Below are 26809 nucleotides of genomic sequence, written 5' to 3' on the forward strand. Positions count from 1 at the left end.
CTTGGCTACGGCGTCTGTAAGGACGGCTCAACTTTTTTATTTTGGAAAAGTCGCATCACATGCGGCAGTCCACATGCTGTCCCCTTATGGGAGACTGTACTATACAGCTGCAAAGCGCACCCTGTGGAAACACTCCTCTCAAATCTCTCTTACAATGTTTTGCGGAATGCATCGCCGAAGATGAAAGCGCCGAACAGCGAAACCAAGCTTAGCACCACGGGGACGGGCTTCTTCAGGCGGAGAGCTCTAGGGATGGAAGATCCGCCGAGGACAACGGAGGCAAGAAGAGCAAGCTCTAGTCCGAGGGGCTCACTGTTCTGGAGGCGGTAGCCACCAAGGCCGTCTGGAAACCATCAGTCTCACGAATGTATACACCAAGGCGCGAATTCAGAAGCATTTCGATACATACATAGAAGACCAACGGTCCATCCTGCTGCAACAGACGGGACGGAACCAGTTCGCAGGTATCCAATTGTGCCTCCAAGCGCGGTCAGACCGCCCAGACCATATGCTATATTCTCAAGACCCTGATCTCACGATAAGCAAAGGTTTTAGAGTACGGCCAAGCGCAATGAGACTTACCATGATGACTTCTTCCTATGACCTACTTCCTGTGGTTTTTGTATGGCGTATCTTGTAAAGATCTAGGACTTTGTAAGAACCTGAGTTGGGAATGAATTACAAAGCAGCTTCAATGTCGACGGACAGTACAAAGAGACCGAGGTGAGGCAGTGCGGGTCCGAAGCCCATCGGAGGTTCGTTCAAATCACCGTCGCTGACCTCATCCAAGTGTGGCTGGAGCTATCCGTCTTGGCAGGGACCAACTGGGTGCGATCCTGATCCTCTGCTCCATCGTACTTGCACACCACTTTGGGACCCAAAAGTTCATTTTGATTCGCATGAGATGGATAACCAGAACCAGCTGGAGAGGCATCAATCAGCTGTAGAATAATTCCCCCTGTTAAGTGCAACTCGTAGTCGTAGTTGTTGAGCAACGAGTAAAAGCCCCCACAATTGAAGCACGAGCCACGTAGAGGGCATTGGGTGCTTCTGATTCGCTGACGTTAATCGAGCTTCGTGTCCCTTTGGCGCATCTCAACTTCAGACCTCCACTGGAGATAATTCCAGGGCCTGTCATTCACCAAGCAACACGGCGACTCTCACCTTCGTTCACACAATTCCGACTTTTCTTCTTGCAACCAATTGAGCAAAAGGGAGACATTCCGTGTTTCGACGATACCACAGCTATTAAAGATGGCGAAGAAGGCTGCCCCGAGCAGCGCCGCCCCGTCGGCCCCCTCCACAGGCACCGCGACGCCCATACAGACGACGACGAACACCATTGGGACGCCGAGCGCTGCTCCTGCCGTCCCAAAGAAGATCGGTACCGCCAGCAGCAACCGATGGGACCAGATCGCCCTGAACATCGTCGAATACTACCAGAAGAACACCCCGCAGCGGACCAAGCTGATCGACGTCTTCATGGTTTTCCTGGTCGCCGTTGGTGGATTGCAGTTCCTGTACTGCATCCTGGCCGGTAACTATGTACGCGTCCTTCTTGATAGTCTCGATAGACATATTTCGTCGCGGACACCTTGTTCTGGGAATCTCAGCTAACCATGGCCACTCACAACAGCCGTTCAACGCCTTCTTGTCGGGTTTCGGAGCCACGGTTGGCCAATTCGTTCTCACAGGTAAGTCACAGAGGACTGTCCCCCCCGAATCTGGGTCTTTGGCCAGTAGAAGCTTACACAAATGCTGTAGCATCCCTCCGAATCCAGACCACCGAAGCAAACAAGCCGGAATTCCCAGCAGTTTCACACGAGAGAGCATTCGCCGATTATGTTGTCGGCAGTCTGATCTTGCACTTCTTCGTCATCAACTTCATAAACTAAGCGATATATACCCTGATTGGCCTGGAATAAGGCTTGCGAGGCGGGAACGTGACACTCCACGTAGCAGCGGCTCCTAGACGAGGAAGCGGAATCAGCACCACAAAAGTTCTGATTTTGGTATTTGAGGTACCAGCTACAGGCGAAGACTTTGGTTGACGAGCAGGTCTGTACATTTGTACTATATTACGGCACGGGAATCATGCACCAAAAGCGAGCAGATAGAGACAAAACACAAAATTTCTAGATGATACTTGTCGTGGGCAGTGAGAAATGATTGAGATTCGTCAATCGCTGTAGCATCCGAATCCTGTCACCAGCGCTTTTGCTATAATAGCCAATGTATGGACCTCTTGGAACCTTGACTACTGATCCTTGTCTGCCTGCTATAACCCACCCATCAAAGTTTGGTGCCGGGATGGATACCTAGTCGACATCGTTGTTCTCTTCTGCCGCTTCTTCCGTTGGCTGGGGAGATGCCCTCGGTGGCCCTGCTTTTGGTGGTGGAGGCACGCCGCCTGTCTTCGGTGGTGGTGGCGGGGGCGTCGCCTTTGGCCTGGAAGATGCGCCGTCCAAGTCCCTGCTCTTCTTCTCCTCTTCCGCGAAGTAGTCGTCCATCAGTCTGTTTGGGCCATGACCGACCGCATGTCTATCCTTCTTCCTACCACCCCTTGGTGGTGCGCCACCCGCAGCTGGCGGCGGCGGCGCCCCGACCATCTGCGCCGGTACCAGGAAATCAGACGATGAGGCGCCCTGTGCCGAGGGAGAAAATGCTTCCGCGCCGTCTTGAGGCGGTGGTGCCAGAGTCGTGAACTGATCGGCCGCCGCGCCGACGGTGTCGCTGAAGCCGCCATCAAACATGGTCTCACCAGGCGCATTGACGGGTTCATCCAACGGCGCAGGGAGGCGGTGTAGCGCACCATATCCCAAGACGCAGCCCAGAGCGCCTTCGCCGCCCCATTCGCGGCTGGGCACGATCTCCACCTCCCTCGTCACGTTGTACTCGTTGTTGTAGACCCAGAGCCTCAGGGGCCGGCCGATGTAGTCCTCGACCATCTCGCCCAGGCCGCCCTCGCCGTGGAGGACGCCGTCGGGGGTGCCGAGGATGTAGTCGCTATACGGCAGGAGGCCGGCATTGTCGGCGGGCGAGTTGGAGGGGACGTCGAGCACGTGCCAGATGTTGGAGACGAGAGCGAGGGGCGTGTACTGCAGCGATAGGCCGAGAGATGGGTTCTCGTGCGTAACGGGGAGGTGCAGAACGCGGGTGCGCTGCCCTTTCGCGGACCAGAGGCCCAGGGCGACGGTGCCGCCGGCGCAGTTGCGGACTTCTTGGGCGAACAGCCTGGGGTCGGGGTTGTCCTGTTGTGTTGGCCATGGTTAGTTTTCGCTGTGAAGTAATGCATGACCAAACGGTCTCTCGTGAGCCACACGTACGATCTCTCGCCCGTTGATGGCTACGATGAAGTCGAACCAGGGCTCGATCCCCAGTTCGAGATTTGCGTTCCGCAAGACTTGGAATCCATAGCCTCCTTGTTCCCGCCGCTGCTGTTGCTGCGGGTCGCCGTCCAGGCGCGATATGAAGCGATTGAGTGCGTTAAACATGGTCGGATTTTGTACCCGTCAAGCCTTACCGCTGTGTAGGCTTCTAGAATGCACAAGACAAACGGAATCGACGGCCAATGCAGATCTGTGGTTGAGGGTACAGCTGATTAAATTGCCCAGCTTAAGCTTCGGACCATATGAAAGCTGTCATTATGTTCAAGAACACACATTAGCTCAGCTCAGCGCAGCTCAGCCTTATGCAGGGCCCAAGCGGGTCTACTGGTACAGTCCATGTGCGTACGTACTAACGTCAGCTAACCTAGTCTAGTCTAGCAGCTAAGGTTAGTTACGTTAGACGAATTGCTCTTAGACAAGCGGCGCCACAGACTTCATCAACATCAGCCTCGCTCATCTTTGTCAAAACTCTTAGCTTAGTCAACTCACTGAGGACGGCGCATCTGGTGATATGAAGGAGTAGTCTTGACCACGTCGAGTAATGGTCCGGCATGTTTCTGGTCCATTCGGCCGTCTCCCAGAACAGCCCAAAATGGATGCAGCGAAGAAGCTGCCCTTGACCGACGAGTGCCATCACTGGAAACGCCTGGGCGAAGTCCCTTGGGACTTGCAAAAGTAGGTCGCTGTCTTGCTTCTCCCGCGTGCGTCGGACTCACCTCACCTCCCAGATACTGGCAGCAACGGCACACATTATTCCCAAATTACAATGAGGGTATTCACATGACCGACAGTGCTTGGTACGGTGTGACCCCCGAGCCCGTCGCAACGCAGATTGCATGGGAATTACCCAAGACAGTTTCTGACGAGAAGACCACCATCATTGATGTATTTGCCGGCGTTGGGTCAAACTCGATTGCTTTTGCTCTTTCAGAACGATGGGAAAAGGTCATCGCGATCGAAAAAGACCCAGCTACACTCGCATGTGCTCAGCATCACGCACAGCTGTGTGGTGTCTTCGATGAGATTACCTGGATAAACGGCGACAGCTTCGAGTATCTCAAGCTCCTTCACTCGGCCCCTGCCAGCTTGGGAGACGCCATCAATGTTGATATAGAGAAGACGGTACTCTTCGGATCGCCGCCGTGGGGAGGACCAGGCTACTCGACAGATGCGGTTTTTGACTTGAGTACTATGGAACCCTACAACCTAGCAGCGATGCACCAAGCTTACAAGAGCATGGATCATGCTCTTTACCTGCCCCGCACAAGTGACTTGAGCCAGATCGCGCGACTAGTACCGGACGGCATCAAGGTCGACGTCGTGCAGTATTGCGTCGAGGGTGCGAGTAAGGCTCTGGTGGCCTACATGCCTGCAGACAAGGGCCTCAACAGTCACACCGCAGAGGAGGATACAGTGATGGATGAAGAAGCCTGAATACCGTATTGCCAATGAGTCGTTATACACAGGCAACTTTTCGAAGAGTTACAATCACGCTTATAAACCAACGACGTGGAATAAATGAATCAATTTCAAGGTCGAAATGTACGGTTTAGATGATGGACTGCCTCACGAGCCTTCCATAGCTGATTGGCGATGATGTGCTCAGCTTATCCGCCTCCTGTTTCTTGCTATAGTCGGTAAACACGTACGAAGGATGGAGAACAGCCAGGCCCAGAACGGCCTCTGACACTACCAAGCCATCAAACAATGCAAACCATCCCTCGATTCTGGTTCCACCATCAAACCCCTCGACAAAACCTATGGTTCGATATACATCCCGTGTCAGCAAACACAGAACGTCGATCAACAATACTGCAAGGAATATTTTGAACCTCCGCTGCAGGCTTTTATATCTACCTCCCTCAGGATTAAAGGTGGTATATCCAAGTTCGCGATAGGCGAATATTGCTTGTACTAGTGCAACAACGAAGAGAACCAAGAAAATCGTTAGCAGCAGCGCGTGTATGCCAATGCCCACAGCAATAACTCGCCCCCCCTTGTCAGAACCGGGCCCGGCGTTATAAGTGGCAGCAATATCCCACATGGAAATGCCAAGTCCAACGAGCTGTGTTGCGAGACTGATGATATCCGCCAAAATAAAAAAGCGATACCATCGCGGATTGACGACTGAATGCTCCCGGCCGAGAATGAACAGCATTCTTTCTATTATGAGGTAGATGCTGCCCCCATTGTCAGCTTGAAGTCGCAACGAGGCAACAATTATTGGGTCCCTACCTGCTTGTCATCATTGTCGGCGCTATAGTCAGGAAGAATTCGGACACAGCATAAAGGTGTATGTCCCAAGGGTTGTCCCAGTTAGTAAAACGGATGGCATAACCGATCATCTCAAACAGGCAAGTTATAGACAATGGTATGCTGAACGAGAGCCATTTTTTAGTATGCAGAGTAATGAGTTGCAGGCCAATAAAGCTTGATGTGAAGCTTGATATAAAGACGATGCTGACTCCTCGACTCGGACGGTAACCATACGGTGACGATGAGATGGAACAAGTGTTATACGTGCACGATGATAGTGAAGTGATCTCCATATCGACACCCGTACATGCTACCTCTTGAAACCGAATAAAGTCGTGACCAAAACCAGGGAGAACTCGAACATTGTTAAGGCGAAGAACAACTCAAGGACAGCATTCGTGCAACACAACCTAACATTGCCGCCCCCATCGCCAATATACTTTTTTGTTATATGAAATACTGCCAAACTACCTCGACGGCAGCACGAAATGTTGGTTGCTTCTTTTACGGCATCGTTACATGGCTGTAAGAAATGTTGGTATGCAATGAGGACCCCCCACCCCCCAGCTAACAAACCCGAGCCACCGCAGGCTGTACGTTGCATGCAGGTCGGGTGATTAAGGTCGACTATTTCAGGCACCTGGCCAATCGCGTGCAACCGCGAGGTTGTATCTGCATCGCATCGCCCCAATGGCCATTTTTGGGGGTCGCCCTGCCGCCTCCTCCGCTGCATGGGGGCTGAGCCTTGCCGCCTGGTATGTCTGCGGGAGCTGGACTGAGTTTTGGCTGCACTTCCCATGGTGTCTACAGTTAATTTCCCGCAAAGTATCGGGCTTAGAGCTAAATTAATCATAAATGTTTACGCGGAGAAAACGAATCCAAAAAGAGAACAACCTTCACTTGCAGAGTGCACCCCAAAGCAGTGTGGCTTGACTAATATACCATACATGCAGGTAGTATCTAACCTAGTTCATCACGCGATACTTTTTCAAAGATGATAGATCAAGTCATGAGCACAGCAAACCACGAAACTCCTCACTGCGCCGCCAGCGATCTTTCCATTTACATGTAATCATTTAATTCCCACCCCAGGAAAGTACACATTGGATAAGACTACTTGAAAAATAAAAATAAAGTAGCCTATTACACCCTACCAGAGTCCATTCTGTCGACACGCTAGGGACTGTAACATACATAAGGTATCCAATTTGCTTCAATAAGCGATGTTGGTTGCGACTTTTTTAATTTCAGCTTGGTGTCCCGGGTATGGACGATCTGTCCGTCCATCACTTGATCGGCGTGCTCGTTCTGTATGAAGTGTTGTTTGGCCCAAGTGTCTCGTAGAATGACAACAGCCTCGTGAAGCCCCAGGCAGACAGCATCATCTTTATTACTGTCTGCCGCTGCGATAGCCTTATAGACTCTCTCTGCGACTTCCACGCAAGTCTTATCCGACACCTGCCAGAGCGTCCCAATAACATGACGAAATCCCGCAAGCTGACATGCACTGATCAGATGAATTCCTTCGTCTATCAGCGCATCCATATCATTGGCGCCCGTCAAACATGCTGAAAGAAAACCTAGGAAAGGACCATGATTTCTGTAACACTTATCCTGAAGATCAGTCACAGTTAAAAGTCCGTCCTCCAGCATAAGACCACTTTCTGATGGATCCAGTGGATTGGAGAGGCCATGTCCAGCAAAATGGAATATCGAGCAATCTGCCAAGTGTGACATCACGTCCACTTTAGAAGGCCGCTCGAGTTCCACTGGCTTGAGGCCCAGCCGTGGACAAATGTCTTTCAGCTTTCGTATTTCTTCCGTGGCGAAAGGCAGGCTTCCGTACCCAGGAGTCGTGGGCATCCCCACTAGGACGGCTTTATGTTGCGCACGTAGGTCTACTTGGGAGCTATGCGTCCGCGAAACAACAAATGCCCGCAACGACGCAGCGTATGCCGATACCACGCATCGTAACGTTGTTTTCGTAGGGTTGCTATGTATTCCCGCGGCATGAATCGGAAGGTGGCTCATCATGCCAACCATAATCCACCACACCCGAGGTAACCTAGTTCGCGACGGCTGATACTTGAACCCCAATGCCTCCAGCACAGGCTCCGCAACTGCGGCCCACAGCCATTCAAGCATAAGGGGGTTGATGCGAGGCCGTTCAGACCGGAGCTTATCGACCCAATATTTGACATCTGGTTGTATCAACTTATGTAGGGTCACGACTCTAACGCCGTGGATTCTATCGAGTAGGAAGGCATCGCAGCCACTTTGGCTTTCGTTCAATACCACGATGGTATCATCGTTAATAACTTTGGTTACATCCCCCAGAGACGGAACATCGAGGAAGCCTTTCGTTTCTGGACGTGAACGAATATAAGTTACGATCTCCTGCAGGTCCTTCTCAGCGTCAAAACGGTCCCGAGATTGTCTGACCCAGCAAGCGAGATCATCATCGACGACTGCATGCGCAAGTCTTTGAGATGTCTCTAATTTTGTTCGAGCCCTTTCAAACTTGGACGCAATACCAGGATCAAGCATTGTGACATCTACACGACGCTCTAGCGCGAGACTTGCCATAACCCCCCGACCGACCTCTAACAATCTCAAGGCTTCATACTGTGGAAGACCCGCATTGAGTGCTACTGAAGTCGCTCTGCTGGTGATGCCCCCAAATTCCTTGAGCTGGTTCTGCTGATCGGGCCGTGAGAGCAATCTCGGACTTGTTATGACAAATAAGTCCAGTGCTCCCTTCAAGAGATTTAATGCTTCCTCCCACCTGCCCCAAGACTCTAGAATGGTAGCAGCGAGGTCCGCTCCAGCGATGCGGAGTCTTGGAAGTCCTTTGGGACTATTGAAACACTCAGAGAAGGCTTCTACGGCCTCTTTTCGGTCTTGCTGCGTCGTGTCTTTGGTATGTTGCTGGCGGGACTCCAGGGATTTCCCGAGCGCAAGAAACATATCCGCTCGTAGTGTATGATCGTTTTCTAGGTTCGTTGAAGCATCTGAAAGTATTTCAATCGAATCGTCTATGTCGCTGGTATTATACGCCAAATGAAACCGACGACGGAGGCTGTTACCTAAATCAATTTTAGCTTGTAACAGCCCAGGATCGTCCTCGGGCATGACTTTAAGCCAACGGGCTAAGTGTTCGATGCCCTCATCAATGTCATCTTTTTGGCGGTTGTTCGTTTCGAGAAGGCTTCGCCGGATCAATAGCTGCCCTAGGCTCACTGAGAATCGAACATAGTTCTCACATCCATCCGGGGTCTCATCAACTGCGCGCTGCATAAGCCCAATTGCCATATCCACATCATCCTTGACCTTCAGACGGAGGAAACGGTTAGTGTATGTACTGGCAAGGTGTGTCAAGCAACGTGCTAAGGAAGAGTCAGACAATTCGCCTTTGTTTAGGATAGACTCAGTTATTTCGATAGCTCGGTTTGCATCTTCGAGGGCGCCGACTCTAAAATATCGTAAATTGAGAAAGACTCCTAAATTAATCTGCATTTTGGATCGATAATGCATAATAGGCGGTCCATAATTCACGGCAAATGCCATCATATCTATAGCGAGATTCAAGTCCTCGATGTTGTCAGACCGTTCAAACCGGCGGCGAAGTAATACTCCAAGACATGAGGCTATTTTTGGGCGGCGAATATCGTCTTCAGAGACCAAGGACACGGCTTCTTCCTGGAGACTAATACCTAGATCGATATCGGCTGGGTTTCTGTAGGTTTCATATCGTGAGACCAGAACCTCTCCGTATACACTGAGCATGGTAGGTCGATCTAGATAATTAGGAGGGACGCTCTCTACCAACGCTTTCACGAGTTCGACCGCTTCATCAAGATTTTTCTTGTCCTTGGTTGCCTCAAACCGCGAGATCAGGCTTGTGCAGAGAACCAGCTTCGTTGACATGCGAGTGGTATTGCTTGTAGCGGGCAGCTCCAATGCTTGCATTGCTAAAAGGATAGCCTCGTCGACGTCTATTAAGTTTTGACTATAGGAAAATCTCCGGGACAGCGCGTTGGTCAGAGTGCACAGAACCTTCTCTAGTTGATACAAGCTTTGGTTTGTAATAGTCAGCAACGGTTTGAGAGTTTCCACGGCGAGGTCGATGTCTTCTTTCGAATCGGTTCTATCAGACCGCAGAAGCAGATGCTTGGCCAAATGGTAGAGAACGGTAGGATGGTTCGGATATTGCCTAGCTGCTTCCTCAGTGAGAAGGAGAAAACGATCTAGGGTGCTTGCCATGCCAGTGGTCACGTATCGCGGCATGGCCCAACGCTCCAGCCGATCCAGAGTGTTCGCAAATGCATCACCACCAACGGGTTCAATTAGTTCCTGTGCCTCTGCAATAGAGTGAATCACATTCTGAATATCATCAATGTTTCCTGAACATAGAAAACGATGGCCACGAAATGTGCCCAGATCCATCATCTTTTGTGGTCTCAGTTGGTGACTTCCAGGAATAACGAGCAAAGCCTCCTGCAATGTTTCTATGGCCTTGTTGATAGCACCAGCATCTTCGTTTCCCTCAAATCTGGCATACAGGGCCGAAGCTAAGATCAAAAGTGCAACCGCCCTTTTTTGTTGGCTTGGATCATGATGCCGCAAAACTCGCGTGGCAAGGCTAGCCCCTTCAATGGCCCCATTCAGATCATCCGGGTTTCGCGAGACAGTGTCATGATACCTGTCCAAAAGCCAACCTGCTAAGTTCAAACGCATGTCTTGATGATCCAGCGAGTCCAAGGGGGAGTCCCGGAGAGTGATCTGGGCGCCAGTAATAGCTCCGTCAAGGTCATCTTTGTTGCCGGTTCTAGTATAACGTAGACCATGAAGGTATCCAATTGTAGCTAGGAACTGTTCTCTTGTAGAATCATTGACAGGAAGAATCCCGACAAGATTATAGCCTGCGCTGATCCCAGCTTGTAGGTCTGCCTCATTCCGTGTATGCATGTATCGGTTCGCAAACATCCTGATCAAGTCGTGGTTGATCGCGATGAGCTCTTGGCTGGGGCGGCTGCCCTTTGGATTTCTGTTTGCGACATCCAGAGCGCGTTTCAATTTCTCCACCGATCTGTCCAAGTAAAAAACCTCATGCTTGCGTTCGTAATCCCGAAAATGTATGATTGCTTGGTCGTGGAGCTGAGACGCTGACAGATCACTGGGCTCAGAATTATCACCCCTGCTCTGCTCTCGATGCATATACACTTGAACCGAATTAGATACTAGTTGCCTTTCGCTAACATCTTCAGACCCCTGTAAATCCATTCCGCGGTCGTCGCAGCTTTCAGGTGCAGTGTGCGGCATTTGGGTGTTCAATACAGCACAACTGCTGCTGGTAAGTGATCAAAACGAGGGGTGATGGCTATACGCAGTGGCTGTCTGTACGCCGCTGTGAGGCAGTATGTAAGCATGTAAGCATGCCGCGTCTCCTCCATAGGTAACTGCGTTGTGGGTGCTGTGGATCTTGTCGTTCGCCTGACCCGGCTATCCGACGTGGTGCATGGTGATTCGCACAGGATTAGCGTAATACTGTGTAGCAAAAGGTCATTTCAAACATCCTACCCGCACACAGCTTGCCAGAAGCTGGCCGACCGTGACTTGAATTGGTGCCACAGGTCAGTAACTACAATTTGCGAATCCCAGTCGACAGCTTCGCGTGCAGTTCACTCGCTCAATCTACACCGATACATTGAGCCTTCTCGTCGCTATGGACCAGAAAAGCCCCAAGGGCGATCATTGGGCAATTCTTATGGGTGCGGAAGTTCGTGTTGAGAACCCGCGGCAGTCTCTCAGAGGGGCTGTCGAAGATGTCATTGCTATTGACAAGTATCTCAACACTTGCTCAACACCCATAGATGTGACCTTACTGATGACCCAGCCTCCCAGCACAGCAAATCTCCCTATTCCAAGCTCAAAATACGACTCTCCTAGCTACAATAATGTCATCGATCGTTTAAAACGTGTAATCAGATGCGGCCGTAGTGGCGACTATGTTTACATACATTTCTCCGGTCACGGGAGCCGAAACAAAGATGGAGCGCTCGCTTTGGTACTCCAAGGCCCATCTCCTGAGGAGTCAAAATATTTGTATGGAGAGATCTTCAGATCTGCAATCGATAAGATGGTGAAAAAGGGGATGTTCGTTACCATTGTTTTGGATTGCTGTTTCTCGGGACGTGTCCTCCGTACTGGTCGTCTCCTCCGCTCCGACATTCGATATATTGAGTATGATCCTATTGTGGATGACCACTCAGATCACAGTAACCCATTCGAGGGCGGAGATGAAGACTCTACAAGGGGCGCGGCTTATGTGTTACCGCGTGGCATAGGTCACGGTCAGCAGCTTCTAGACCCGGCTGGCTATACAATTCTGACCGCGTGCGATTTGGACGAAGAAGCTACCGAGATCGATATTGACGGTGTGTCTCGCAGAGGTGCCCTCAGTTACTTCTTGTTGGAATCTTTGGTGACTTTGAGAAAGCGCGGTATGCAAATCAGCCATCAGTCACTTCATCAGCACCTACGGGCAAGCTTTCACGTCCGCTACTATCATCAGACACCGATGCTCTATGGGAAAAACGGAATCTCATTTTTCGACGGACTGATTTTAAATAAATCTATGGCTTTAGTTTCTGCATACAAACAGAAACAGGGCAATATAGTTCTCGATGCTGGTGAAGCCCACGGAGTCCATGTTGGTGATGAATACGCGCTCTATCCATTTACTATATCAGAAAACCCGCTGGAACTACGCAGAGAGCTGTGTGTAACGGCCGAAGTCATCAAGGTTCTGCATGTGACTTCTCAACTACGCATGTGCGATGTCTCTGACGTTACAAAGGTTGAGGATGATTCAAGTTGGAAGGCAAAAATCCTTACATCTTTGTCTCCCCACCGCGTTCAGGTATTTTTGATGCGCAGTGTCACTAACCCTGGTGTACTGTTGAATGGTGCACAGAATGCTCCCTTTCTGAGCCTCGTAGCAGAGCAATATCCGAGCCAGGACGGTGAGCGCCCAGATCATACACCGGAGAGGGTCATGTTCAAAGTTGGTGTTGATGACAAGTCTATGTATGAGATAATGGATGTTCATGGCGTGAGAATTGCAGGTTTCCCCGAATTAAGTGCTAACAATGCTGGAGTCAATCAAACTCTGCTCAAGGCCCTGGAGCATATCGCCACTTACAAGTTCTTCGAGCGCCTTGAGAATATGAACCCTGATTCACAATTTGAGTCATCATTCTCTATTACCTGTAACGATCGAGTTCCTAATTATAACGGCTTTTACGAGATTCCCCATGGAGAAACATTGTCATTGACGTTCACGAACCTGGGCACAGTTCCTAAGCACCTAGCGGTGCTGAGCTTCAGCTCTTGTTGGGAAATTTTGAATCTCATCGAAGATTCAGGAAACGGGGCGAGTCTAACCATCTCGCCTAAGAAGCCTGGGGAATCCGGTGAAGTCGAACTACCACTGGAGATGGAAGTCCCCACACATATGCGAGCGCGAGGTCTACAACAAACGGAGGACATTGTCAGGGTATTCATCACAAGCAAGCCAACTACATTTCCGCTAATGCTTCTGCCTCGGATAGATGATGAGCTAAGAGGTGGCCAAAAGCTAATGATAGACCGCTTGGAGGCTCTGATTTGGGGACTCTCTGGATTGAGAGGTGGTGATGCGGGAGATTGGAGTACACGCACATTCCTTATACGGACTACTAACGATAAAGTAACAGCATAGTCTGTGAACTGCGGTCTAGGGTATTTCCCGAAGTACACGAATGTGATTTCTGCATTAAAACGGGTCGTACAAAGTCAACTCGTTTTCCTTGAACAGCTGTCCATTCTTTATAGCTTGTGAACCGTTCTCTGAAAGGCTATATTGTCCATCCTTGGCCTCAAAGATGTAATAAGGTCCTTCTTGAGCCCCGACTCCTGAAGGAGTGAGATATACCCGGTCAGTTGGCCTGTACTTGTACGTGATGCCGTACTTGTCAACGTGTGGACGCTTGCCATCCTCAGGGAAGACAATCACCGGCTTTGCACCGCTTGAGAGATGGTGTATTAGCGATTCCAGCGACCAAGAAAGGAAAAAAAGAAAGGGAAAAAAAGGAGGTCGTGATGAATGCCTTACTTGTTATCCTGCTCCGGCATGATGAAAATTGATGGTACTTGATGACAAGTCGGAGGTGAAGTCTTCGACCGCCTTCCTAGGGCAAACTGTGAGGGAAAATTGAAGAAGTAGATAGAATGATAACTTCAACCATGTTTCGGTGTGGATCTGTTAAAACATGGATATCTTTATTGAGGGGTATACAAGAATAGCGAATGAGAAATGTCTCCGTATGCAGGCTGCAGGCACCAGTGCCCAACAATCGCCGACAAGCCGTTTCAGGCCAACCTTTACAGCCTCATCCCAAAGTGTGTATTCTAGCCGGTTATACATGTGAATATTGTACTTGCGCCTAGAAAAAGGGGTCCTCGTCATGTCTCAACAATTTTTCTCAGAGTTATTCGAAGTACCCGTTTGTTGTAATTAAGTTTCTAGTTCATCAAATCATCTCCGACTTTGTTCCAGCAAGTAAGGCAAATCTGACTTCAAGCCATCATGGAAAACCAGACCACATCCTTGGACATAGAACTAGGAATCGTTGGCTCTACTAGTGTCCCAACTGAAGCGTCTCTTCGTGAGCTCTTTACAAGTCAAATCAGCAGGAGAGTTGCTCAATTTCGAAAGTTTTCGAAGAACTTCAAATCCCCCCAAGACAGCAAAAAGAAAGTCCAAAGTCTGTCTTCCCCATCCTATCGAATCGTACCAATTGGTCAGGGCTAATGAGTATTTCCACTTAGTTGAGGATTACCGGAGAGGATACCCTCGATTTTCGGCACTCATGGCATCACACGGGTCTTTCCATGTTTTCCGCCGTTTCACACACCTACGCGTCAGGCTGCTGCTAATGAAGCAGAACAAGCTAAGTATATTGGAGAAGAAACTTGACAAGATCGATCATGATGAACCGTCCCCGATGTTCTTGGCATCTCACAACATGGACCAGAGTGCAGAGCGTGCAGCGGTGCTCTCGGAAATCGAGGAAGCTCTAGTGGTATACGGTTCTTTTAAAATCCAAGCCCGAAAGTAATCAATCGTAAATCTAATTCGTACCACAGATAATTTCTTGGAACGGAGTCGGAAGACGCTTTCATTTGATAGTCCATTACCCTTGCACGTATCCAGTCTCGAAAATTGGCTTGAAGGCAACCCCTGTATTGCTAGGGAAGAAACAAAGTTTCTAAGTCGCGAAGAAGATTTGCTTACCGTTGCCGCTGTTGATGACGGCGTGCTTCACTGGTTGGAGCATATGGTATCAACTGTCCTGACCTCCTTTGACAAGGTGAGCCGACTCTATATCATCGAACTTGGGGAATGACCAATGATAACGAAATCTCATCAGTGGCGTCGGGAAAATAAGTCGGATGATTCTTTGGTGCATGTCTTCCCTCAAAACTTTACCGACAAGGCGACCCGTGTGCTCCTGACACCTTTAGTTATCTTTTTATTATTGACGCCTGTTGTGATATGCAACGCAATGAGTAATTCAACCAGTAGAGTAATAATCCTGGTGATGGCGGCAATTGCATTTATCACTGCACTCTCTCTCTCAACAAAGTCGAAGCCAATTGACCTGATTACGTGTAGCGCGACGTAGGTTATGTTCCCCCAAATGTACAAGAATCAAGGTTAACCATCCATCAAGATATCTTACGGTTTTGATCGTGTTTCTTAACAACCCCAGTTAACCATGCGATCAACAACGGCGAACAGAACTTAATGGCCCTTTTGCTCTCAATAACAGCTTTTCGCCGATAGTTATCTGCAATTTAGCAGCAAGCGGGCAACTGCTCTGAGACGCTAGAAGCTCTTTCTTGGTTCTGTGACCTGAGCTTCCACATCTGCTGTATTTAGTCATTAATCACAATGTTTCCGCCAACTTGGGCCTAAAAAGGATGTCTAATTGAAATAAGAACCTAATACGATGCGGAAAGGTAGACTTACCTACAGTGGAAGACGTATCAACTACTCATGCTGGGTATATCAACCACTGTAGTTTTATAACTATAATTTGCTAACGAACCAGGTCCCAAAATGCACATACGGAACCCAGGCCAACGAGTCATTTTCAATCGTAATACCGACTACATCGAAGAGCACTTCAGCTTGAGCTTCGGTGTTCAATCACTCTCTACGATCAAATCTGCCGGCACTATCTGCGCTACGCCTTGACTCTTGAACCATGCGTCTCGTGCATCTCTAATTCTTCGATGAAGCCTCAAGCAGACAGCCCTATCGCTGATACCCTCACTGTATATTGTCCGGTACATAGTTCTCTCTACATCTACACAAGTTCTATCTCGAACTTCCTAAAGAGTATCCATAACGTGTTGGTAGTCTGCTAGTTGGAAGCTTGCAATGAGGTGGATATTATCATCGGAGAAATCTACATTCTCCGACTTGGCCAGTGTCACATGCCCGCAGAGTCTGTGAAATAGCAGTCAGCACAAGATATGACAGAAAAGCCGGCGCCGACGTACTTCTGCAGGATATTACAATGTTTAGTAACCATGAAAGTGTTACACCGGAGTAATAAGTCGTTGTGCTTAATCCAGTCCCTGTAAAGTTGTTCAGCTCTGATCGTGGCGGAGGTGGGAGCAAGAGGTCGACACACATATTTAAAAAGTCACGAAGACGAGTTGATGGGTTGCTAGACTGACGGCATTCGACTTGCATCAAGATTTTCCGCCCCAGCCAAGGGAAGTTGGTTGCTTGTACCTTGGGTATGTCAGAACAATATGGATTGGGATAATCGACTGTGAAATCTGAAACTACTCAAATATATCACGTGTAAGCTCTTGCCACCGCATGGCGTTGCCTGTTTGCAGTTGACGTCAAATCGCCGGATCGGGACTAGCCTGCATCTAACAAATTTGCTACATATTACAAATATTTGGTTATATTGCCAACCAGGACCTGTTCTATAATTTGTGGGTTGATATTAGCAGTCAAACTCCGGACCTATTTCACACTTGATGCCAAAATATATATAGTGTGGTAGAAGGATCGCGACTAAGGAACAGCTTTCCGCTTCCCCCCGTGTTCACTACTACCACCTGGAAGACTCGATACAGAGTAAAATAAATAAAAAAGAATGGCTTCTTGAAATGTGTTATAGTACTCGTTTAAATTCTCATCTGCGAAAATAGTCACGACATCCGAATCGCTTGATAAAGCCTCGAGGGAAGAAGAGCTAGAAGAGCTAGTACCAGACGGATACAACAAAATGTGGGTAATCTCAGTCGGTAGTTTGCGCTTGCTTGTTTAACTACGCAGCTAGACGTTCTTCCCGTATCTGGAAATCGTTGTGAGATACTTGGGTGGTCAAAGTTTGCGTTTTAGAGTGCCCTCCGTTGTCTTCAGCCATAACAACGCCTGCTAATACAAGTGCGGCGGTACATGTCTTTGATCCTGAGAACTACCTTTGGTGGCTTTGATATGAACAACTGGATTTTATATCTGCCTAGGTCACCTTAGATGAGTCTTCCCGAGTTTCTCTCATGTTCATCGCCGACGAATGTAAACCGTTTAGAGCACGCATCTATACAAGACGCCTCTTTTCTGTTATTTTTCTTCTAAATCACCACTACGCTTATTAGCCAGAATGCCAACTTCTAGCGAACCCGGTGCTCACGTCAAGAATATTAGTAGCGAGGAGGAGAAGGCGTTGGTTGAGTCCCTGACCACGGCTATTAATAGCTGGAAGGAGTACGTGTACGAGGCCGAATATCGCGAACACTACGGTGGTGGAGATCCTCGTGAGCGTTTTCTCTCTTCTCTTCTTTTCTCTTCTCTTCTCCATCAGTAAAGGCAAATAAACATTTCAACATGGCCCCCGTTCCGAAACAGAAGAAAAATCTCACATGCTGACGGTCATTCCTTACACAGAGGACCGGTTGAGAGGGGAGATGCATAGAATCTACATTGTTAGTCTCTCACAGGCAGACCTGTCCTCCGCAGACGAGGACCGGGACATGAAGAGCCGCAACGACATGTACGAGCGGTGGAAAAGGGAGGTCAAGGAGGCGATCGCACGAGGTCCGACGGGCTTGTGGGTCCAGGAAGGCGAATCTGGCTACCCCGGTTTCATGCAGCAGCACTTCAAAGGCGATGTAGTCAAGTTCTAGGACTTAAATAGAAAAAGTGACACAGTAAATGTGTCGCGTTGCTATCTTGTCTTCATCAGAAATGTAGTTCTACATGTGGTTGACTCTGAGGTTGTGGGTAACTGAAAGTGTCCTTATACTGTTGGAAAACGACTAGACCAATATAAAAACGTCTCTCGCCGGTCGTACTCTAGTATTACCAGCAAAACGAGCGTCGTGAGTGAGTGGTGGTGATGCAACGCTGGCCGGTTACGGGAAAGAGCTCTTTCAACAATTAGCAGAAAGCGAGTCTTTGACCTTTGTATCCTTGACGCCGAGACACTATAAATTGATGAGTCTTTGTTGACGATGTCCTCTAATTAAATAACAAAAACAAAACCTCGCCCGAGATCCTCCATCAGGTTGCACCAAGACGAAAAGTAGACCATACATCCACCACCTCAGCTACTCAACAACAATGGGTCATGGTATTAAATTTTCTACATAAACTCTAGCACAACTGCAAGAAGAATGAGATGGTCACATAAAATAATGGAGAGATTCCACCTTTAGCATGGAGTACAAGACTCGTTTTGGAGGCTATGTTGGTAAGTCATTCAGATGCATAAATCACCAAAAGCCTGGATAGTCTGTGCCTAAGAAATGTCCCGACAGTGGTTGCCTTATACTAACAGTGAACACAGAGGATCGTTGGCGCGTCGACGGTCGATACCCCAAGCCGATGGCGGAGCTTCAGGAACTGCTCAAGGTGACTTAATCTAGGAAAAGAAACCCCAAGAAAAGAAAGAGAAAAACCCCCCTCATGGATATGCGCAGAGAATGGATTGAGAAAGCAGTGGCCAAATACGAAACCTCGAGATCTTGAACACCGGTGGCAGCAGGATGATCTTGGGAAAGTTGCCAGTAATACCACGCTTCAACAACGGATGTGGTGGAAGCTGAAGCATGGATTCGGCAAGCGGCCAAAGGAGACGCCACAGCCTACACTTGGACGGAAATGCATAACACATGATAATCAAGCCGTTAGAGGCATGGCCAGAACAATAGACCTGGCGAAATATATCATTGTCTACCGCCCGTGCTTTCAATACAAGCAATGCAGTTTCTAATCAAGCACGCAACCTGATCAACCCTAATGATACACGTGATACACCTAGACTCCGTTGCCGTTATATCCTTTGTTGGGCCCCTTAGTTGTACTGCATGTATGTAGCGGTCGAGTTGAACTTTAAGTTGCCCTTGATGACCTTGTCGACGGCGCTCAGGAAATCCTTCTCACTAGCGACCTTTCTCCTTGCGCGAATGGCGAACATGCCGGCTTCCGTGCATACACTGCGCAGCTCGGCACCAGTGGCATTGGGGCACAGTCTTGAAATGAGCTCCCATCTAATATCGCGCTCGACGCTCATACTCTTGGCGTGGATGCGGAGAATGTTGGCACGTCCCTCGAGATCAGGGAGGGAGAACTCGATCTTTCGGTCAATACGACCAGGCCGCATAAGCGCAGGGTCCAGAGTAGAAGGTCTGTTGGTGGCGAACATGACCTTGATGTTTCCTCTGGCGTCGAAACCGTCCAGCTGTGTAATCAACTCCAACATGGTACGTTGCACCTCGTTGTCACCACCAGCTCCATCATCAAATCGAGCGCCACCGACGGCATCGATTTCGTCGAAGAAGATGATGCAAGCCTTCTTCGTTCTGGCCATCTCGAAGAGCTCTCTGACCATGCGTGCGCCCTCACCCACGTACTTCTGGACCAACTCGGAACCAATGACGCGGATGAAGGTGGCGTCTGTTCGGTTTGCGACGGCCCTGGCACAGAGAGTCTTGCCGGTACCGGGAGGGCCATACAGCAGAGCACCCTTGGGGGGGTCGATACCGAGGTTGACGAATCGCTCGGGGGACAGCAGGGGCATCTCGACGACCTCCCTCAGCTTCTCGACCTGCTCCTTGCAACCACCGACGTCGCCATAGGTGACGTCGGGCTTCTCTTCGACGGTCATCATGGTTACTGTGGCGTCGATCTTGGGTGGGAGGGGCAGCATGATCTGGTACTTGTTGCGGTCGACGCCAACACGCATGCCCTCCTCGATATCGGTGGGGGAGACGCGCTCGCCGAGCTGGACGACGAACTTTGCGATCTGCTTGACGTTGATGACGTATTTGCTCTTGGACTCGTCGCGCTCATCGGCAATAATCTTGGTGCACCGCGCTACCTGAAGCGGTTGCTCCTCGGCCATCCGTTGGCGGTCGGCTGCTGTGTCCCATAGATGTGGTGGTGCGAGGCCGGTGTCGGACTCTTTGACGCCGATCTTCTCGTTGACGCTCTCTTGCCTCTCCTTGATTTGCTTCTCGAGATTCTTGATGGCGGAGCCGTAGGGGGCGGCGCCGTAGGTCTTGAGGACTTGGATATCTCTTGAGACGGAGGTTACGTTAGCTGATAGACAGAGGGATGGGGGAAGAAGGACGAACTCATCGCTCAGAGGTGTGATCTTCTTCTCTTCTACCTCATCGTCTGCAAATGTCTTCTGGTATTTCTCCCAGTTCTGGCCGGTGGCGGACGGCTGGGTGACGCTTAGGTTAGTAGAGCTCGGGTAACAAAGCAGATGCGGAGGGGGGGATAGCTAGACATACCATCTCGGAGTGCAGGAATGATGCCTTAGAAGAGATTGAATGGGCAGGATAAACTGGAAAGGCAGCAGGACTCGGTTGACTCGGGTGATGCTTTCGTAAGGCTTGGGCTTGTTGTTGTGGTTGTGGTGGAATGGAAGGTGAAGCAAGAGTACGGGCTATTTGGTTATGGTGATGGTGATGGTGACTGCAATGGCCATGACTACCGCTGTGGCTGTCTTCTTAGCCACTGAAAGTCCACTGCCTACGGTACTGTTAACTCAAGCTCAGTTGATTGAAGGTGGACCGAGACCAGGCACTCGGAGTGTTGCATAAGCTCTGTTTGCCTGGCAGGGATAGGGCTTATTGGCCTATTGGTAATACTGCTAGAATGGGCTAAACTCGAATCTGGACTCAATCGCAGCATGGGGATTTCTCAGCAGGACTGTGCATGTGAGCAGCTATCCTCATGGCGGGTGCTCTTCATGGCGCCGTGTTTTTGGTCTACACATCTACCGTATGGCACGAATAAGATTGGGAAAAAATAAAAATAAAAATAGAAACCTCTATCAAGAAAAAGAAGAAGAAAAGTGCAGGCCTCTGCGCAGTGTCTGGAAGCAATGCCCTGCAGCTGTCAACCATGTGAGAGAGAAAAAGGGAAAAGAAAAGCGCCAATCTAACCTAGTCAGGCAGTAGTCGAGCCCATAGCGTAGCCTTGCAGCTTCCCCAGAACATTTTTACTACGTGCTAACCTACTGTGGTATCAGAAGGAACTCTACAAAAATTATTTGGTAGCCTCAACGCAACGCGGGGCGCCAGTACACACACAGACACAGACACAGGGACCATCGTTCAAGAGCTTGATTAGCACCCTCCAACCCTCAACACTCTTCAAGACCTACCGTCCCTCCGCCCTGTCCATCCATCAAACTTGTTAATATGGCCACTGCATTACCGGCCGCTGGCCTGACTGGCCCTTCAAATGCCACCTTCAGGGTCCGTATCCCACCCCCATCGGGTTGCAACTGGGCTTGACTAATTCTGTAACAGGACAAGGAGAAGCCTTTGGCAGTCCGCTCTGCCAACATTGTTGCAGCCAGAGCCGTCGCCGACGCCATCCGAACATCTCTGGGCCCCAGGGGCATGGACAAGATGATCAGAAGCGGAAAGGGCGAGACCATAATCACAAACGACGGCAACACCATGTTGAAGAGCATGTCTGTCATGCACCCCACCGCCAAGATGTTGGTCAACCTTTCCGGCGCCCAGGACGTCGAGGCCGGAGATGGAACAACCTCCGTCGTCGTCATCTGCGGTGCCCTGCTCGGCGCTGCAGACAGGTTATTGGGCAAGGGTATCCACCCTTCAGTCATTTCAGAGTCCTTCCAGAGAGCCGCCGCAGCAGCAGTCCAGATCCTACACGACATGTCCCAACCCGTATCACTATCCGACAGCTCCACCCTGCTCCAGGCCGCCAACACCTCCCTGTCCTCCAAGATCGTCTCACAATACTCTGGCCTCCTGGGTTCCATGGCGGTCAGCGCCGTCACCAAGACGATAGACATCAAGACTGCAGACAACGTTGACCTCAAGAACATCAGGATCATCAAGAAGGTCGGCGGCACCATAGAAGACAGCGAGTTGGTTGACGGCGTCGTCCTCAGGCAGTCGGTCATCAAGGGAGCAGGGGGCCCCATCAGGATGGAGAAGGCAAAGATTGGTCTCATCCAGTTCCAGCTCAGCCCCCCGAAACCAGACATGGAGAACACAATCGCCGTCAACGACTACCGCCAGATGGACAAGATCGTCAAGGAGGAGCGTCTGTACCTCCTGAACCTCGTCAAGAAGATCAAGAAGGCCAAGTGCAATGTCCTCTTGATCCAGAAGTCCATCCTCCGCGACGCTGTCAACGACCTTTCCCTACACTTCTTGGCCAAGCTCAACATCTTAGCTGTCAAGGATATCGAGAGAGACGAGATCGAGTTCATTGCCAAGTCCACCGGATGCAAGCCTATTGCCGACATCGACTCCTTCACCGAGGACAAGCTGGGATCTGCCGACTTGGTCGAGGAGGCCCAGTCAAACGGTGCACGCATGGTCAAGATTCTAGGCACCAAGAGCGCCGGCAAGACTATCAGTGTTGTCTGCAGAGGTGCCAACACCTTGATTCTGGACGAGGCCGAGCGCTCTCTTCACGACGCCCTCTGTGTCATCCGATGTCTGGTCAAGAAGAAGGCTCTCATTGCTGGTGGCGGTGCCGCCGAAATTGAGATCGCTGCACAACTCTCAAAGCAGGCACGTTCTTTGACAGGTACTGAGGCTATCTGCTGGAAGGCCTTTGCAGATGCTCTTGAGATTATTCCTACCACATTGGCCGAGAATGCTGGTCTAAACAGTATCAAGGTAATATTTCCATCCATCCTTGTTTCGTTACGGGCGAGATGCTAACAACTATCCAGGTCGTTACGGAATTGAGGCATCGCCACGAGATGGGCGAGAAGAACGCAGGTGTTAGTATCAAGAGCGGCGGAGTCAACAACAACATTGCCAAGGAGAACGTACTACAGCCCCTTCTGGTCAGCACCAGCGCTATCGAGCTTGCGGCCGAGACGGTGAAGATGATCCTGCGTATTGACGATATCGCGCTTAGCCGATAAAGGAAGAAAAGCCCCTCCCAAAGTATCGATAATGTGTGATGGATGAACGACTCGCCTCACGGGGAAAAGAAACTGCCACATACTGTTTGCCAGCTGTGGGCAATGCTCGTATGGAAGGCCGTATTACATAGAGATGGAAGCGATATGACTGTCAAGATTCCCACGAAGTTATAGATCAGGCATGGAGTCTAGTAATGACAAAAATCAAACAGTAAAGAACCATCACGACGTCTCACGACCCTAATGTGATGTGTGACAGCTCTTTGTAGGATACAAATTCCATCCGGGATATGGAATAGCTACTCCCGTGGTAGGGATTATGGAATTGGTTCATTATGTGTTTCCGCGCCCCGAAGAGAAACCCAGATGTTCTTGGAGACTCCCCTGACCGATTTAAGGCTGTGTTTCCATTCACCATGCGGCAACAAGATGAGTGTGCCCTTCGTTTGGGGGGGGGGGCAGAAAAATTTCGGCCGGAAAGACACTGGCAGTGACCACTGTGTGCATACAGATAGCATGGTCGATGAGACGCCGCCTGCCATGACTCCAGCTATGCAGGGTCGTTCAGAAACTGCGGGACCAAGCGAAGCTGCCGCTGCGCTATCGGAACGGCGCTCCCGTGAGTATCTTGTGGGTTTGGGGCGTGGGGACGATCTTCCTGGAAGTAGCAAGAAATTGGCCAGACACCACATAAACATGATACAGTGTATTATGTTTGGACAGGATACGTGGGTATTCCCACCGTTGACTGTCTAATTAATTTTTGGTCGGATTCTCCTCCATGAGAGGAGCATGCGAGCTCAACTATCTATGGCAGGCTTCCCCTGAGGTATCTCAGCAAAGCTCCTCGAAACGCCTTTTTGCCTGCTTGAAGCAATACTGTTATTTGAACCCAGTGTACTCCCCCTATATACTGCAGCCGGTTATGTTCGGGTGGAAGTGAAGAAAATCAACAGAGCCGCTGAGTGTGTTGCTTCCCACAAAGGTGCTAATGCATGATGAATTGGTATAAATATGCCTCATTAATGTCGTCATCGTCCAAAATACAGCCATCCTCCCTGTTTGTCTTCCTTATCCATGGTGTTGTTCGTTGGTCGTTTCATGATTCCCCTTCCTCCTCGCCAAGTTTCGTAGTGGTATCGATCAGTATTTTCGTGGCCCTTTTATATGCCGCCAGGTTGAACAGGATGAATGATTGTCATCCTAAGCGCCCTCCACATGGGCCAGACAGCCTAGACACATCACATCTCCCTGGCTTCCACGCTCCACACAGCAACGGCTGCATATCACAGACCCGTGGCCTTTGGCTTTCCACCCCCCGGTACCGCTTTGTTCTTTGGCCCCAATGATAGTCGGGTTATGGTGCTCGATGTGCCAGTGAGCCTCGTCATCAGCATCGTGCATTGTAAATGATCTCGACAGCGCTTCCCCCGGGTCTTCCCCTGACCGCTCCCGGGCGGGTTGCTTTTGGGCGTCTGGGAGCCAGCCCTGGCACTGCCGTGTGCAAACATAGCACGTCCTCTGACCACAGCCCTCGCAATCTGCAAAGGAGTCGAGCTCTGACCTTTTGGTAGGCTTCCGGTGGCATATGTGACATGGGCTTAGGAGTGCCGAAGAAGTTGTCCTTGCCCCTGCCTGGGGCAATATCTGGGGCGATACCGGGGGTGTGGAGTAGTTGCTGCTGCTGCTGCTGCTGTGGTCCTGGTCCTGCTTGACCTGCTTCTGGCCTGGGCTCTCGCTGTCATCCGAGACTCTTATTCGCTTGGCCGATGGTAGTGGTCTGATCTTTCGCTGCCACGCTTCTGTGAGGTCCGGCACGGTCTTCCTGTTTAGGCTGGCGGTGTGGTGATAGACTATGCGGTCCACGTCGTCTCGTAAAGCACCGTTGCCTGCTTGGGCATATTTGTGGACAGAAAACGGGTCTCCAGAAGGTACTTCAAGGTTTGCGGGCGGGTTCTGGAGAGCGTACAGGGGCGTCTGTAGTTCCGCGTTGTCGTCCCATCTTCGCTTCTTACCCGAGGAGAGTGCGGGCGACTCGATGTGTGTTGCCGAGGGCATTACCGAAGCTCTTTTCGGATTGTCGGCGAGAGATCCGTTCCCTGTGCGTGATGTCCGAGCGAGCAGCAGTAAGCCAATGGTCGTTGCGCGTGGTTTGGAAGCTATGCCAAGAGAATTGGACGAGTGGGTGAGGTTTGGGCAGCTTGAATGCTCATGCGTGGGTTGGGCGAGGTGCCTCTTTGTTGTTGAAGTGCTGAGGCGGCGCGGAACAATCGATCGGAATCTTGGTTCAACTGCAAGGGCGAAGTGCTCTGCTGCGAGGGCCGCCGCCCCCACTAAGAGCCGCTGAAGTTTAGGCAGTTTAGTGGTTGCTGTGCAATGCAGGGGCGTCAGGGTAGGGGCCTAGGCGTCCCATGTTTATGACGCCAGATCCACCTTTTGCCGCTCGTTGACGGCCCTGTTTCCCCATGTTTCGTTTCTTGTCGGGTCATGTTAACCTTTGAGACAAAGCTCTGTTATGGGAGGCTAATTATATGGGACGCATCGATCATGATCAAATAAAATCAAATTACTGTTCTTGTCCATCTGCCTCGACTTTAGGTTCGGAGAAACGTGGCTCTTTTTGCCCCATACTTGCCGTGTCCCATCTGTGTTCCATCTCAATCGTAGCAAGGCCACATCCAAATTAGAGATTCTCATTCTATGGATCATAGCACAGTAACGTATATGGAATGTCATAGCTTTAGTAGGCCCACTTCGATCTTCATTGGCATGTTAAGCACCTTTTATTGTTATACTACTTCTTCTTCTAGCAGGTAGGTTTCTAGTATTTCACGACTTGGTCCTTTAAAGCGCTAATAACTATTCACGGCCCAGTAGCCATTCAATCATCTGAGGTTCTGCCACTATACACTCTGAGCTCATTCGTCTATACTATGCAAGCCACGATATTCAAGTAAGACAAGGCATGATTATCGTCATGTTTAGCAGGTCCCTTTCTAAGCTTGACGCCTATGTAGTGTTAAGAATGTAACCTACTCAGCTCTCTTACAATTAGTGCAGAGATTAGATTTACACTTCCAATTAGATAAATGATGTCTTATCACGGGCTGACGACATCATTATTCACTGTTGTGTAGTATATGACCAGGCCTCACAGCCCGCAGTATTAAGGCTCGATGTGTTCTAAAGTTGAGGGTTTGTAATAAGAGAGCAAGGCATGCTATCCTAAGGCACAAAAGAAAGAGAAAATCACAGGCTCGAAGTTATGGTCAATCCAGTAGGGGTAGTAGTACTTATGGGAACTCCTTTGATGCCGCCATGCTCCCTAACTCGGCTGCCTCCCGGCTGACTGCTTTGTTGACGAGTTTGCTCTCGCTGTCTGGGGTGTATGGTGAGTTAGCTTGATACCGCTTGGACGAAGGCCTCTTTGAGGTCGGCGACCTTGTGGTGAACGCAGGAAAGCAAATGTAATCAATATGTATTGGGGGGGGGGGGGGGGGGGGGGGGGGGGGGATGTCCCCCCGCCACCGCAGAGCTGTGCAAAGCACACTTTTTTTTTTTTTTTTTGTCTGTTCGAACTGGTTAACTCTAAATGTCAGAAAGTATTGGGGCGCTCTTCCGAATTGACCATGTCTCCTTGTTAGCTGTTGATAACTTGTC

The 26809-nt window shown here is 50.0% G+C and overlaps 12 protein-coding genes across 12 annotated transcripts; 5 read left to right on the top strand and 7 right to left on the bottom strand.

Annotated features, from left to right (window-relative positions):
• Nucleotides 1–149: 149 nt before the first annotated feature.
• On the bottom strand, nucleotides 150–585 carry BKA67DRAFT_530050 (transmembrane proteins 14C-domain-containing protein; the record flags this gene model as incomplete). Its single annotated transcript, XM_046099177.1, has 3 exons — nucleotides 150–343; nucleotides 410–527; nucleotides 583–585. 3 exons carry the CDS (start codon nucleotides 583–585, stop codon nucleotides 150–152), a joined length of 315 nt encoding a protein of 104 aa, XP_045964058.1.
• Nucleotides 586–1254: 669 nt separating this feature from the next.
• On the top strand, nucleotides 1255–1895 carry BKA67DRAFT_530051 (DAD family-domain-containing protein; the record flags this gene model as incomplete). The annotated part of the gene is made up of 3 exons (XM_046099178.1): nucleotides 1255–1545; nucleotides 1637–1694; nucleotides 1765–1895. The coding sequence occupies 3 exons, from the start codon at nucleotides 1255–1257 to the stop codon at nucleotides 1893–1895; spliced, it is 480 nt and encodes a 159-aa protein (XP_045964059.1).
• A 245-nt stretch (nucleotides 1896–2140) lies between these two features.
• Nucleotides 2141–3700, bottom strand: BKA67DRAFT_546249 (GRASP55/65 PDZ-like domain-containing protein). The gene is made up of 2 exons (XM_046101378.1): nucleotides 3327–3700; nucleotides 2141–3251 (listed from the first exon to the last, which is right to left on the bottom strand). Exons 1-2 carry the CDS (start codon nucleotides 3492–3494, stop codon nucleotides 2319–2321), a joined length of 1101 nt encoding a protein of 366 aa, XP_045964060.1. The 5' UTR covers nucleotides 3495–3700; the 3' UTR covers nucleotides 2141–2318.
• A 281-nt stretch (nucleotides 3701–3981) lies between these two features.
• BKA67DRAFT_653135 (RNA cap guanine-N2 methyltransferase) lies at nucleotides 3982–4823 on the top strand (the record flags this gene model as incomplete). Its single annotated transcript, XM_046106305.1, has 2 exons — nucleotides 3982–4064; nucleotides 4118–4823. 2 exons carry the CDS (start codon nucleotides 3982–3984, stop codon nucleotides 4821–4823), a joined length of 789 nt encoding a protein of 262 aa, XP_045964061.1.
• A 57-nt stretch (nucleotides 4824–4880) lies between these two features.
• Nucleotides 4881–6105, bottom strand: BKA67DRAFT_33243 (RTA1 like protein-domain-containing protein). Its single transcript, XM_046096251.1, has 2 exons — nucleotides 5625–6105; nucleotides 4881–5569 (listed from the first exon to the last, which is right to left on the bottom strand). Exons 1-2 carry the CDS (start codon nucleotides 5936–5938, stop codon nucleotides 4939–4941), a joined length of 945 nt encoding a protein of 314 aa, XP_045964062.1. The 5' UTR covers nucleotides 5939–6105; the 3' UTR covers nucleotides 4881–4938.
• Nucleotides 6106–6571: 466 nt separating this feature from the next.
• On the bottom strand, nucleotides 6572–11036 carry BKA67DRAFT_546252 (CHAT domain-containing protein). The gene has a single exon (XM_046101379.1). The coding sequence runs from the start codon at nucleotides 10965–10967 to the stop codon at nucleotides 6822–6824; it is 4146 nt and encodes a 1381-aa protein (XP_045964063.1). The 5' UTR covers nucleotides 10968–11036; the 3' UTR covers nucleotides 6572–6821.
• Nucleotides 11037–11370: 334 nt separating this feature from the next.
• Nucleotides 11371–13407, top strand: BKA67DRAFT_653138 (uncharacterized protein; the record flags this gene model as incomplete). The annotated part of the gene is made up of 1 exon (XM_046106306.1): nucleotides 11371–13407. The coding sequence occupies one exon, from the start codon at nucleotides 11371–11373 to the stop codon at nucleotides 13405–13407; it is 2037 nt and encodes a 678-aa protein (XP_045964064.1).
• Nucleotides 13408–13461: 54 nt separating this feature from the next.
• BKA67DRAFT_653139 (uncharacterized protein) lies at nucleotides 13462–13820 on the bottom strand (the record flags this gene model as incomplete). The annotated part of the gene is made up of 2 exons (XM_046106307.1): nucleotides 13462–13714; nucleotides 13801–13820. The coding sequence occupies 2 exons, from the start codon at nucleotides 13818–13820 to the stop codon at nucleotides 13462–13464; spliced, it is 273 nt and encodes a 90-aa protein (XP_045964065.1).
• Nucleotides 13821–14274: 454 nt separating this feature from the next.
• BKA67DRAFT_530056 (uncharacterized protein) lies at nucleotides 14275–15373 on the top strand (the record flags this gene model as incomplete). Its single annotated transcript, XM_046099179.1, has 4 exons — nucleotides 14275–14452; nucleotides 14517–14802; nucleotides 14902–15058; nucleotides 15119–15373. 4 exons carry the CDS (start codon nucleotides 14275–14277, stop codon nucleotides 15371–15373), a joined length of 876 nt encoding a protein of 291 aa, XP_045964066.1.
• Nucleotides 15374–19072: 3699 nt separating this feature from the next.
• On the bottom strand, nucleotides 19073–20519 carry BKA67DRAFT_530058 (P-loop containing nucleoside triphosphate hydrolase protein; the record flags this gene model as incomplete). The annotated part of the gene is made up of 2 exons (XM_046099180.1): nucleotides 19073–20446; nucleotides 20517–20519. The coding sequence occupies 2 exons, from the start codon at nucleotides 20517–20519 to the stop codon at nucleotides 19073–19075; spliced, it is 1377 nt and encodes a 458-aa protein (XP_045964067.1).
• A 788-nt stretch (nucleotides 20520–21307) lies between these two features.
• On the top strand, nucleotides 21308–23371 carry BKA67DRAFT_546261 (T-complex protein 1). Its single transcript, XM_046101380.1, has 3 exons — nucleotides 21308–21488; nucleotides 21543–22895; nucleotides 22952–23371. Exons 1-3 carry the CDS (start codon nucleotides 21432–21434, stop codon nucleotides 23147–23149), a joined length of 1608 nt encoding a protein of 535 aa, XP_045964068.1. The 5' UTR covers nucleotides 21308–21431; the 3' UTR covers nucleotides 23150–23371.
• Nucleotides 23372–24129: 758 nt separating this feature from the next.
• Nucleotides 24130–25616, bottom strand: BKA67DRAFT_666769 (uncharacterized protein; the record flags this gene model as incomplete). Its single annotated transcript, XM_046108597.1, has 2 exons — nucleotides 24130–25482; nucleotides 25583–25616. 2 exons carry the CDS (start codon nucleotides 25614–25616, stop codon nucleotides 24353–24355), a joined length of 1164 nt encoding a protein of 387 aa, XP_045964069.1. The 3' UTR covers nucleotides 24130–24352.
• Between the last annotated feature and the right edge of the window lie 1193 nt (nucleotides 25617–26809).

This window comes from Truncatella angustata, assembly GCF_020726525.1.
Source record: "Truncatella angustata strain MPI-SDFR-AT-0073 chromosome Unknown BKA67scaffold_1, whole genome shotgun sequence".
Classification (NCBI taxonomy): domain Eukaryota; kingdom Fungi; phylum Ascomycota; class Sordariomycetes; order Amphisphaeriales; family Sporocadaceae; genus Truncatella; species Truncatella angustata.

What these genes read in the sequence shown, in the direction of transcription:
- BKA67DRAFT_546249 (XM_046101378.1), bottom strand. Translation starts at nt 3,494, where the DNA reads ATGTTTAACGCACTCAATCGCTTCATATCGCGCCTGGACGGCGACCCG. An exon ending in CCATCAACGGGCGAGAGATC is followed by an intron (nt 3,252 to 3,326) that starts GTACGTGTGGCT and finishes CCAACACAACAG; the next exon opens with GACAACCCCGACCCCAGGCT.
- BKA67DRAFT_33243 (XM_046096251.1), bottom strand. Translation starts at nt 5,938, where the DNA reads ATGGAGATCACTTCACTATCATCGTGCACGTATAACACTTGTTCCATC. An exon ending in CCGACAATGATGACAAGCAG is followed by an intron (nt 5,570 to 5,624) that starts GTAGGGACCCAA and finishes CAATGGGGGCAG; the next exon opens with CATCTACCTCATAATAGAAA.
- BKA67DRAFT_546252 (XM_046101379.1), bottom strand. Translation starts at nt 10,967, where the DNA reads ATGCCGCACACTGCACCTGAAAGCTGCGACGACCGCGGAATGGATTTA.
- BKA67DRAFT_546261 (XM_046101380.1), top strand. Translation starts at nt 21,432, where the DNA reads ATGGCCACTGCATTACCGGCCGCTGGCCTGACTGGCCCTTCAAATGCC. An exon ending in CTTCAAATGCCACCTTCAGG is followed by an intron (nt 21,489 to 21,542) that starts GTCCGTATCCCA and finishes ATTCTGTAACAG; the next exon opens with GACAAGGAGAAGCCTTTGGC. An exon ending in CTGGTCTAAACAGTATCAAG is followed by an intron (nt 22,896 to 22,951) that starts GTAATATTTCCA and finishes ACAACTATCCAG; the next exon opens with GTCGTTACGGAATTGAGGCA.